The sequence below is a fragment of the Trichosurus vulpecula genome, chromosome 2 (assembly GCF_011100635.1).
Source record: "Trichosurus vulpecula isolate mTriVul1 chromosome 2, mTriVul1.pri, whole genome shotgun sequence".
NCBI lineage: Eukaryota > Metazoa > Chordata > Mammalia > Diprotodontia > Phalangeridae > Trichosurus > Trichosurus vulpecula.
The window spans coordinates 109,926,118-109,939,152 of record NC_050574.1 but is presented as its reverse complement, the minus strand read 5'-3'; the positions used below and the strand labels follow the sequence as shown (position 1 = coordinate 109,939,152).

General features: G+C 37.6%; 1 protein-coding gene across 1 annotated transcript in view; it reads right to left on the bottom strand.

Moving 5' to 3' along the window:
* Nucleotides 1–1,581: 1,581 nt before the first annotated feature.
* Nucleotides 1,582–13,035, bottom strand: part of LOC118836710 (disks large homolog 2-like) — a 302,319-nt gene continuing 290,865 nt past the window's right edge. Inside the window, exon 6 of the mRNA XM_036743918.1 lies at nucleotides 1,582–1,765. Within this exon, the coding sequence (XP_036599813.1) occupies nucleotides 1,582–1,765 (184 nt within the window). The remainder of the gene's footprint in view (nucleotides 1,766–13,035) is intronic.

The window sequence follows — 13,035 nt, the reverse complement described above, 5'->3', positions numbered from 1 at the left end:
AGGTTGTGATCAAGCCACAAATCATTAGCTAGTGGTGGAAAGCTATGTCTTCCATTAATATGCATACAATGTCAAAAAATCTAGAAGAAGGTCCTCAGAACTTTGGATGGGCCCCTTTGGACAATTACCAGGAAGACATACATGGAGAGCTACCTACATTGTAGTCCTTCCTTCAGATTACTTTCTTCTACTCTACATCTATCTTGTTATTTACATGCCTTCTTCCCCATTGGAATGAACATTCCTTGAGGGCAGAGGTTGCTTTTTGTCTTTCTTTGTATCCTGAATCATGTGGTACATTGCCTTGCACATACTAAATGCTTAATAAATAACTAATAACTGACTCACTGACTAGGAGGGAATACCTACAGTACATTAATAAGATCACAGCTCCATCATACTACTACTAAAATTGGGCTCTTAAAAATATACTTCGTCGTTGGGAATCCTCTAGGATTTGTTGGAATGTATAACTGACACAAATTGAATGAGAGATTATAAGCTCCATGAGGGCAGGAACTATGGTTTATCATAGCTTAGATTCTAAACTATGTATTTACCCTAAAGCCTTAGTACAAAACTCTGTACATGGAAGATATTTAATAAATATCCCTTGAGCTGAACTCTCTCTCTCTCTCTCTCTCTCTCTCTCTCTCTCTCTCTCTCTCAGTGTGAAGGTGTGTATTTCTTATAAATATCTTTTTAGTAGATAGAGATCCAGCCTTAGAGTCAGGAAGACTGAAGTCAAACTTCTAACACAGAGTGTCTGAAGAAAGAAAATTACAAGAAGTTTTGTCTTTACTCAACCTCCTTGAATTCTAATGTTCAGGTCCAAGAATCAGTCATTTTGAGGAATCAATACTGTATTTTAAAATCTATGTAAAAAAATGTCTTACCCATTTCTTATAGCACAATAGTATTCTATTACATTCATATACCACAACTTGTTTAGCCATTCCTCAATTGATGGGTATCCCCCTGATTTCATGACAACCTGGAAAGACCTACATGATATGATGCTGAGTGAGTGGAGCAGAACCAGGAGAACATTGCACATAACCACAGATATATTGATTCTGTGATGACTGACTTTGATAGACTTGGCTCTTCTCAGCAGTACAAGGTTCATAGACAACGCCAAAGGACTCATGATGGAAAGAGCTATCTACATCCAGAGAAAGAACTATGGAGTCTGAATGCAGATCAAGGCAAACTATTTGCTCTCTTTTTTCTCTCTTTATTTTGGTTTTGTTTCTTCTTTCTCATGATTCATTCCATTGGTCATGATTTTTCTTTACAACTTGACTATTGTATAAATAAGTTTAATGGGAAGATATATGTAGAAGATACATTGGATTCCATGCCATCATGGGGTGAGGGGCAAGGTGAGAGAAGGGAAGAAAATCTGGAACTCAAAAATATGTGGAACCGAGTATTGTAAACTAAAAAAAATAATAATAATAAAAAAATCTTAATTAAAAAAAAGTCAAAGGTAGAAGACTCCTCAACTATCAAGTTACAAGGCATCATTTTTGGTTATATGTTACGGGATAGTATTGATAGAGAATATTTTATATGAACTTAAAAGCAATTACCTTTAGGACCTTTGAAAAGTTTGATTTCTACAACTGTTTCCAAAATAGGCCGCCTTCGACGGACATACAGTCGGACTATCGAACCTGCCTCCTTTAGTGCCTCCACTGCTTTACTATGGGAGACTTCTGAGACATCCACCTCATTCACCCGCAAGATACAGTCATTGACCCTATAAGGAAAGAAGAAAACCCAGGATTAAGAGCAAATCTTTGCTTCCTGAAAATCAAACATAAAACAAGTCAAAGGTTATTTAAAGGGGAAAATTTATCAACCAATAATGGGGAAATCCTTGCTGAAGAAAATAAAGCTATAGTAGATATCAAAATACTGCAGACTCGTGGAGGGGGAAACAACAAAATACAAAATGTAATTGATCCATATCTCAGTACCAACTTAGTTGAGCTCAACTTCAATCACATAAAACCATGGGAAAATAGTTGACATAATGAGCTCTAAAAGTAGGCCTGGTAAGAATCAGAGAGCTAATTTCCAGGCATTGTTAGGTATGGTTTTCTATTTTTAACCCATCAGGAAACAGCAAGATGCATAGTGAAGGTAAGGAGGCTGTAGTACATGAGATACAATCGCCTGAACACAAGAAGTAGTGTAAAAGAAACCAGGAAGGACAAGGAAAAATAACATGGAACATTAGGAGTTCTTGACCTTTATTGTGTTGTGGGCCCACTGGACAGTCTGATGAAGCCTATGGATCCATTTTCAAAATAATACTTTTAAATGAATAAAATGCAGAAGATTATAAAGGAAATAAATTATGTTGAAATATAATTAGCAAGATTAAAAAAAAAAGCAAATGTATGGGATCCAGATTAAGAATTCCTGGTATAGCTAGAAAGAACAATGGCTTTAGAAACAGAGGCTTGGAGTTTGAATTGAGCCTTGGTCACTTTTTAACTGTGTCTTTGGGCAAGTCATATAACCTCAATAGGCCTCAATTTCATCTTCTGTAAAGTGACAATATTGTATCAGTGGTGGAGAAGGTGCCGCCTTGAGGCCACATGTGACCCTTTAGGTCCTCAAGTGTGGCCCTGTGAAGTTTAGATTCAGTCAAAGGGCCACATTTGAGGACCTAGAGGGCCACGTATGGCCTCAAGACCACATTGCCCTCCCCTGGACTACATATTCTCTATAATCCTTTATTGCTTTAGGTCTATGATACTCTGATGCCATGCGGGCCTGAATAAAAGTAGGCCAGTTCACCTAGCAGTAGTGACAGAGAATAGATGGACAACCTGGGTGACACAAAGCATCTCTGAAATATGGGGGGAAAAACAGAAGGTCCGCAGCAAATGAGGTGCTTCCTCTGCAGAGAAAGCATGGAAAAATGAGAAGCTGGGTTTCCATAAGCACTAGTAGATAGAGATCCCAGGGAGTATTTTTAACTTCTCATTTCAGGCTGGTTTTAACTGAGGCACAGCTCACTAAGTACATCTTCCCTGAAGCCATCCTTTTGTTTTGATTATGCTTTTCAAGAAAGGAAAAGCAATGGAAAACACAAACCCTCTTAGATTGTCTGAACTTTATTGGTTCTCTGGGAAGCTTTCCCTGAGTAATACCACACCTCACAGATATCTCTATATATAGAATGATAACTACATATAAAAAAAAACAGTCATATCCCAATTTACAAATGATGCAGGCTTATAAATAGCCCTGCTGCTCCTCTCTTCTGCCCCTGAGTCCCTTCTTCTGTAGGAGACCTTATTTAAAAGAATTTAGCAATTTTAAAGGATCCATGGTTTCATTATTAAGTCATTTAGGGGCAAGTAGGTGGTCCAGTGAATAGAAGACTGGGCCTGGAGTCAGGAAGAGCTGAGTTCAAATTTGGCCTCAGACACTAGCTGTGTGACCTTCAGCAAGCCACTTAACCATGTTTGCCTCAGTTTCCTCCTCTGTAAAATGGGCTGGAGAAGGAAATGGCAAGACACTCCAGTATCTTTTCTAAGAAAATCCCAGAAGGGGTCACGAAGAGTTGGACACGACTGAAAAACGACTATATGAGAACAGCAACAGTTTCAGAAGCACAGGAGAGAACAAACTTGGAAAATTAGCAAAGGATTTGGTTATATGACCACCTTTGGCAAGCTTCCACATAGGGTTTTTCTTCCTATATAATTACCATTTCTCAACCTCATATCTTTCCTTATGCTGTATGAATCTTTCATATCATTTTATTACTGGAATTTAAAATACCAAGTGAAAGATGAATTTGATTAATAAGTAACCTTTTTAAAAATTCTAAGTACTTCTACCAGGGTTGAGAGATAGCTATTCTCGTGGTAGTCTGCTTTCCTCCAAACACCTAGTTGAGAAGAGAGGCATTAAGGAAATTAGAGTGTTGATGGAAAGGGGAAGAGGAAAAGAAAAACATTAATCCTCCTTTTCCTTTTCTATGATTACCAAACAAGTTCAAACCTATAATAAATCCTGTATGGAATATCATAAAAGCCTTTAGCTAATTAGGACTCTTTCAATAGTCTTTCTGATAGAAATAGGGAGAAGGACTGGATATGTGATTTTATTGGTATAGGGAACTCCCAGATGAGAAAATTCCCACTACCAAGGCAGGTGGGTACTTTCTCTGTATTTTTTAGTCTCAAAGAGTTGTCAAATATGCTGCCCAGAGGCCCCATATGGTCCACAGCATTTCTGCTTGCAGCCCAAACTGGATTATGGAAATATTTAAAAAAGGAGATAAAAATACAATAAAACATAGATAATGTCAATATGTGGTTTTCTAAGTCAATATGTACAGATTGTTATGCATGGTTTAGAGGTCCCCATTTCTATTTGAGTCTGATAACACTGGCCTAGAGCATTAAGTAGCTCAATGACTTAACTTTCAACACCTGTGGTATCACACAGTCAGTCTATATCAAAGGGGGGACTTGAAGTCAGGTCTTTCTGGCTCCAGGGCCAGATCAGTAGCCATTATGAGTGTTGCCTCTCATCATAGGATAATATTCCTTCTCCATCTGGAAAGTTATCTTACTGCCACCCCCATTTCCACTTATTCATCTCCCACTCAGCTCTACTCTTACTCCATCCAGCTCTCTCCGAACCAGAATAATGTGTAGGTCAAATTATGTTGTTTTCTGCTCAAAGACTGTTAATGGATCCCCAATACGCATCAAGTAAGGTCTAGACAACTGAATATGACATTCGAATACCACTATAATCTGGCGCCAAACACCTTATTTCAGGCCTATTACACTTATTTCTAGACATACTTTGTACTGAAGGCAAACCTAATTATTTACCACTTTTCTGAACTCTTCTTGTCATTTCATGCCCCCATGTATTTCTTCATTCCTTCTCCATCTGGATACTTCTCTTATTGCCACCCCCATTTCTACTTATTTATGTCCCACTTAGCTCTATTCTTCCTCCATCCCAATCTCTTCAAACAAGAAATTATTTCTTCTTCCTTGAATTACTCAAAACACTTAAAAAAATCACAGGTGGGTCATGTATATTATGATTATTTGTATGTCTGTCTTATCTTTCCAGTCAGATTACAAGCTCCTTGAAGACAAAGAATATATTTCATTCATTGATCTTTTTATTTTAAGCCTTTTTTTAAGTGCTTAGCACAATTCCCTTTATACAGGAAATACTTGTATTGCATTTTTGGAATTTTAACAAGCCAAGTGATTTGTGTCAGCACCATGGTCAGAGATAAAACTGTGGCTAGTGGTGATTAGCTTGGTCAGCACTAAGAATGTGAAGAGAACCAGAGGAAACCTTCATTTTCAGGCTATACTGCAAAGAGGGTGTAGCATGAAGATTTAGGGAGAAAGAAGATGGGTGACTGCTTTCTGTAGTTAATTAGATTGGCCACAACTCTGCAGCTTTTCAGCAAATTCAGTTGTGAAAATCTTTCAGATCCAGGTTAGTCTCCAAGGTTCAAGCTATACTGTTTGGGATCCCTAGGAAACTTCATTGATGTGAGCAAATCATTATGTATCTCTCTTATTACATCAACCTGTAGAAAGATAGCCATGATTAACAATATATTCCTCATTCTACATGTAGTTACCAGCTTTCTACAATGCCTCATCTTCTAGTTCTCCTCTTTCCTCTCTTTCCTTCCTTTATTACAAGATTCCTAACCACTAAAATCTAGAATTTAGAGCTATTATTACTGGAGTTATAGTTTATCTATATTATTGTTTGCATAATGTCTCTGTTGGCTAGCCTGGGAACCAAAGACCCATTCATATCACTGGTGTTATAAAAAAAATAATGGATTCACAAGTTTAAAACAAGCAACTTCCATTCACTCAATAAATATTTATTAAGTACCAACTGTGTACAAAACATAGTACTAAATACTGAGGGACATATTAAGTTTAGATATGTCAGGCATAGAGATTAAAATCTATCATGGCATAAGGTACAAAAACAATTATTTACAATACACAACTCAGACGATCTTGACAGTTTGGCTTCTTTCTCCATAGGAAAGAGGGAGAGAGATAGCAGAATCAGCTAGAATGCTTTAGGCATCCATATTTGTAATCATTAAGCACCAAAGAAATTTTATATAAGTGAATCCCTACATGGCTTATTTCCATTAGAAAAAAAAGGCCAAGGTAAAAGTACCTAACTGAAATTGGTGCATTTGAGAGGCACGGTGGTGCTTTTTGTTTGCTAACAGTCATGAAAAAGCCTAAGTTATAACATTCAGGGCCAGTCACAGCACCATAGATCTAGAGCTGAAAAAGACATTAGAGATCATGAAGTCAAACCGTTTCATTTTATGACTGAAGAAACAGAGGCTCAAAGAAGGTAAGTGATTTTCCCAAGGTTACACAGCTACTAAGTTTCTGGATCATTACTTGAACCCAGGACTTTCTGATTCTAAATCCAGGGCTCTATTCCCTAGAAGCAATTAAATGACACAGTGATAGAATGCTGGGCCTGAAATCAGGAAGACTTGAGCTCAAATCCAGCTTCAGACATTTGCTAGCTGTATGACCTTAGTCAAGTCACTCAACTCAGGCCTAAAATGGTAATAATAATAATAATGGCATCTACCTCACAGGGCTATTATGAGGTAATGAGATATTTGTGATGTAGTTAGCACAGTTCCTGGCATAGAGTAGGCACTTAATGAATGCTTCCTTCCTTCCTTCCTCCTTTCCTCCCTTCCTTCCTCCCTCCTTTCCTCCCTTCCTTCCTTCCCTCACTTCCTTCCTTCCTCGTTCCTTCCTTCCCCATATTCCCTCTCAATTCAGGTCAGTATACAGTTCTGGAAGAACTTGAAGCCAGAAAAAGCTGGATCTAAGTCCTGCCTCTGGCAGTCACTAGCTGTGTAAACCTAGGCAAGTCACTTCATCTCTGTATGTACCTTTCAAGGATTTATCTATTAACTCATAGATGGGTTGCAATCATCATTGGTAGGGGGAATTCCCACATGGAGAGTTCTCTATAGTGCTAGAATTACAGATCATTCACATATAGACATTTTCACACAGGCATCTGACCTTGGTTGCCCCTACAAACTGTATAGCTGCTTAGTTATACTGTACAGACTGGAGGATCTTTGAAGTCAAATAAAGTTTGTTTCACTCTGTGATCTCTGTATACAGGAGTATATGGAGGAATGTGATGAGAAGGATGATAATGATGATTTCAATGACCACAGTGATGACAATAATAAAAGAAATTAATAAAATAAATGTAATGAGTATTACTAAGGAGAACTGATAAGGACAAGTTCATTATAATGGATTAGAAGCTGATTTGCTTTTTTTTAACCAGGTGTTTTTTCCTAGACTCTCAGCAATAGACTGAGTTTAAGTGCTGGCCTCCTGCCCTGCAATCATCTCCTCTTGCCAACACTACCTGGCTGGTTCTCTCTGCAGGTTCCCTTCCATGATGTGGCACACCTGGTCTAGTGCTGTATAAGGAAGATATTAGAAGCTCTGCCTTGAAGATTCTGCCTGAACATTGAGTTATTCTTTCTGCTAGACCCTGTTCTCCTGAGCGGTGGAATAAGAAAGAAGAAAAAGTGCAAAATTTGGAGTTTAAAACCCAGGTTCAAATCCCAGCACTGCTATTTACTATCTGTGTAAATTCCTTCACTTCCCTGAGCCTTATAGAAAGTTTGAATTAGATCAGAGATTCTTCACCTGGGGCACACAAATTTTTTTAAAAACTATTTTGCTATTTTTATTCCAAAATAATTGGCTTCTTTCGCAACCTGCACATTTTATTTTTGCATTTAAAATATTATTCTGAGAAGAGGTCTGTAGGCTTCACCAGACTGCCAACACAATCCATGAAATAAACTAAGAACCCTTGGGCCAGATGACCTTGAATTTCTTCTCGAGTTCTGATGTTCCTAGTCCTCCATGTGATCCAAAGCATCTAGTGACTGCTTACCATGTTATGGCTTTATAAAAGTCATTGTATAATTTTCTCAAATTAAAAAGAAGTTCCATCCATAAAAGATAGGTCCTGTGCTATCTTTTCACATTCTCCATGGTGAGACACAATGGCATGTTGGATAGAAGGATAGCTTTGCAGTCAAGAGAAGTGAGATAAATCCCTCCTTAGATGCTTATGAGCTGTGGAATCATGGGCAAGTTGTTTCACCTTTGAAAACCTCAGTTTTCTTATTTGCGAAATGGGACTGTTAATACTTAGATTACCTAACTCATAGGAGGAACTCATTTGAAATGCTTTGTGTAGATGAGAGATTAGTATTATTTTTACAAAATATCTCAGGAGCTGAGTGCTGTCGCAAAGCTTCTTGATTCCAAAAATAGCTGCACATGTACTAATTAAAATTGATGTTTGTTTCTAGGAAGTCCAGAAGTTCCAGCAATTAGATCAATTGACAGTGGTAATGTATCATAATGGAAAAAGCCCTTGGACTAAGAAGACCTGAGGTCAATTTTTGGCTCTGTTGTTTACAAGTTGTTTGACTCATGGCCATTTCCCTCAGTTTCTTCATCTGTAAAATGAGAGTATCGGGCTAGATGATCTCCCAAGGTCCATTTCAGCTTTATGTCCTGTGACTGAAATTCTCTGCTTTTACATTGGCTACACAAGTCTAATGTGATAAACAGCTCTAGTTCCTTTATATTTCTTTGGGAACCATAAATTCCAAATTATATCAAGCTGAAGAAAAAGCACAGAAGCACTTTTCTTCTACTGCAGCTCTGTAATCTTGTACAGGAATTTGATAAGCCAAGTCATAAGGCAGTTTTGTCAGTGCAAACAGAGTTCTCGCCAGCAGAAAATTCCTCAGATGAGGACCTTGCATTACTGAGATTTAATGATGTCCTTTGCCACCTCCAAGGACTCACCAGAACATGGAGTTAACCCATGAAGGTAGTATGGCCACAGCATAAGCTCTGACATTATCTCCCTTTCAAGCAAGCTGAACTGATTATAGGACTGACAAACGACTTTGTGCCTGACAGCTGAAGGCAATGGCAATAACTGACATTTATATGACATTTCATGTCTGTAAAATATTTTATATTAATTATGTTGTTTAAGTGGCATAGCCATCTTATGAGTTAAATACCATAAATATGATTATTCACATTTTACAGAGGTAGCATGATACAGGTGAAAGAGCTTTAGATTTGGAAGAAGGGGACACGAGTTCAAATCCTAAACCTGTTATCTGTAAGGCTATTGTTCTGTTACTTAACTTCTTTGGCCCTCAGTCTTTTCAATTGTAAAATAAGAGTGTTGGACTAAAATCTATGATTCTGTGATCTAGCTGGAGAAACTGAACCTTAGAAGGCTTAAGCAATTTGTTGATGGTCACAGAATTAGTAAGTCTTACTGATTCTAAGGCCAGCACTCTGTCCACTACACTATGATGCCTCTAACGCAAATCTAATTAAATGAGGAGAAGCTAAACACCAGAGGCTTGGCCATTTTTATTGATATCTTTTGTTTTCGTATCACTTACATCTGCTACCAGGCTTAAATCACCCTTTTGATAATGATTGCCTTTATGACCTTGGACAAGTCACTTAATCTTCCTGGGCCTCAGTTCCCTTATCTGTAAAATGAGAGTATTAGATCCAGGGGTGGGGAACCTGTGGCCTCGAGGCCACAGGTTTCCCACTCCTGGATAATCTCCAAGGTCCTTTATAGGTCTAGGTTTATGATCCTATCATCTTATGTGCCATCACAGAGAGCTATCCATTATAACAAGGAATAAAGAAGAGAGGGGGAAAGAAGACAGTCCAATAAACTAACCAACATCCATGATAGAGGGTTTTTTTTTTAAAATCAGCTACTACGTTTCATGGAAATATGTACAGCAGTGTTAAGAGGTTGCCTCCTCCAATCGATGGAGGGAGTAGCTGGCCAGACTAAATCCCAAATCCTTAAGGTAAGTAATGATGCAACTTCATCATAGCAGATGCCACAACTTTAATAACATCATACTGAAGTTTACTCTTTGGCTGATAAAAAAAATATAAAGGAAAACTACAGATAAACATTTTTGAGATTGTAGGCCACACAGGTGCTTACCAAATAGCAGCAGCTGGCCCTTGGAAAGTAGATAATCTTGTAGTCTGAGGAGAATGTGCAAACAATGTTTACCATCACACTGTAGCTAGAATACTAATTCTGTCTAAAATACTTCTTCTCACAGAAGAGACTGTCTCTCTTTGTTTGTTTGATTTTTATTGTTTTTTCTCCAGGAAATATAATGCAGGGCTTGCTCATTATTGATATAGAATATTACTTAAGTTGGCCAAACTTGCCAAGTTATATATGAGATAGCAGTGCATATCGGGGAGGGGGGGAGGCAACTAGGTGGCAGGGAGATTAGTGTGCTGGGCCTAGAGTCGGAAAGACTCATCTTCCTGAGTTCAAATCTGGCCTCAGACACTTACTAGCTATGTAAGCCAAGGTAGGTTACTTAACCCTGTTTGGCTCAATTTCCTCATCTGTAAAACGAGCTGGAGAAGGAAAAGGTAAACCACTGCAGTATCTCTACCAAGAAAACCCCAAATGGAATCACAAAGAGTCAGATGTGACTGAAATAACTGAACAACAACAGTTCATATTGAGACTTTATTAAGATATACTTTTCTGCCTTTAGTAGATTCCTTGGTTCACAGATGATTGAGCTTGAAAAAGTCATAGCCCAAGTCAAACTGTTTTTTTTTTCCCAAGATGTAACTAATTAAGTACTTGTCCTGCCTGACTTGGAGACTGGAGGCACTTGCTGAAGGGTGGTGGCTATTCCAGCTTGGCCTGATTCTTCTCACCTCAAATATAGTGCAGGATGTAACTACTCAGGTGTAGAAATCTTACTTGAGGGTAAGAGAAGATTTATCAGCTCAAAGTAGGCCATGTGATTTCCCTTCTCTCCTTTTCCCCTCCCTCTTGTCCTTTTTTTTCCTACTGGGTTAGCAAGCCATTACTATCCAAAATCAATGTTCTCTCACCACTGGCCGATACGCTATGCAAGTAAAAATGTCCTTCTTTTCCATTTCGGAACAGATACTGACAGGGTTTATTTATTCTTTAGTCAAAGTCTACAAATCAATACTTTCCAACTGTTAGCTAAGAAGAAAAAATGATCAATAAATCACCAGCTTTGGGCACCATAAGTAATCCTCTATAAGAGTAAGGAGCAGGGAACTCATCCCATTATGTGCCATTGTATGGAAAAGGCATTCACATACAAAATCTTCTTCCAGCAATATAATGACAAAGATAATTAATTCTTCTGGTCTTCCTTGTTTCCAATTTATGCCTAAGATGTCATCATATTAGAATCTAAAGGCGTTCTGATGCCCCGCCTTCCCAGTACTCCAGTAAAGTCCCCAAAATATACCATAAAGAACAATGGTGAAAAATGTAAAACAAAACAAAGAGTAATAGTTATAAGCTTGTCCACCTCACTCAAGATTACTAGAAACCATAGAGGATCTGAACAGAAGCAAGCCAACATTCTGGTCCTCTGTTTCAAATACCAGCCCTTAAAATTCAACTACAACACAGGTCCAGAAGCATTGGTTAGATTAATAGGCTGATTTTATTCTTTTTAATCTTGTTTTCTTTTGAAGTTCATGCATATTTCCTCAGAAATCACCTCAGAAACATAATTTCAATAAAAAAGAACAAATCCTTTATAAGAGAGACACACAGAAGCACATCTAAAATTTATTTTTTCTTTAAAAATTAACTATTCTAGAATGTGGAGCATCTGTACAGGGAAGTCTAGGAATATTTGGTAATATCACTTTTGGTCTATTTGGAAAACTCAGGTGAGTAAATGTTACCCTGAATTTCAAAAGTGGAGAGAAGGTTATTACTTCAAATTCAAACTCCGGGAGCTTGACACCAACTTGTGGTAAAATTCTAGGATGGATAATATGTTTTTGAAAATAACATGTTGAATTTGTTGTATACAATAAGGGAGAAGCAAGCTGTATGTGGTATACAGTGGCAGCTACAGTTGTTATCTTCTCTTTCTGGAATTGGTCATCCTGTTTGGTATTTTTAAAATTTTTAAACTAATTTTAATTTTATCTCAATTCCATGTAAACAAAAATGTTTAACATTCAATTTAAAAAATTTGAGTTCTAAATTCCACCTCACTTCCTCCCACCCTGAGAAAGACAGCGATGTGATACAGCTTATACATATGCAGTCACGCAAAATATTTCCATATTAGCCATGTTTCAAAAGAAAGTTCAGGCCAAAATACCCAGAAATAATATAAAAAGTATGCTTCAATCTGCATTGAGACTGCATCAGTTCTTTCTCTGGAAGCGGGTAGTATTTTTCATCATGAGTCCTTTGGAATTGTTTTGGATCATTGTATTAGTGGGAATAGACTAGTCATTCGTAGTTCATCATTGTACAATATTGCTGTTCTTGTGTACCATGTTCTCCTGGCTCTATTCCTTTCACTTTGTATCAATTCATGTAAATCTTCTTAGGTTTTTCTGAAGGCATCCTGCTTGTTATTTCTTATAGGATAATAGTATTCCATGACAGTCAAATAGTACAACCTATTCAGCTATTATCCAATTGATTGGTAATCTCTCAATTTCTAATGCTTTGCCACCACAAAAAGAGCTGCCATAAATATGAGATGGATAATTAAAGGAAAACTACACCTTTAAAAATATTGGAGGTAATTACTGAAAGCCAGTGTAGGTTTACTAAGCCCAAGTCAGTCCAGAAGTTAGAAGACAACATTCTTAACCATCTAGGGCAATATTTTTAATTATTATTTACTGTCCTCATTAATTTCTAGCTGCTTAAGTGAATGGAGGATGAAGAAAAGGAATTATATGCATTTATCTTTGAAAAGCTTCCACCAGATCAACAGGTTTCAGAACAGCAGACAGTGATTAACCACAATGATCTCTGGGGACATGCTTCTACTTCTAACATGGCAGGAACTTTTAAATGTTA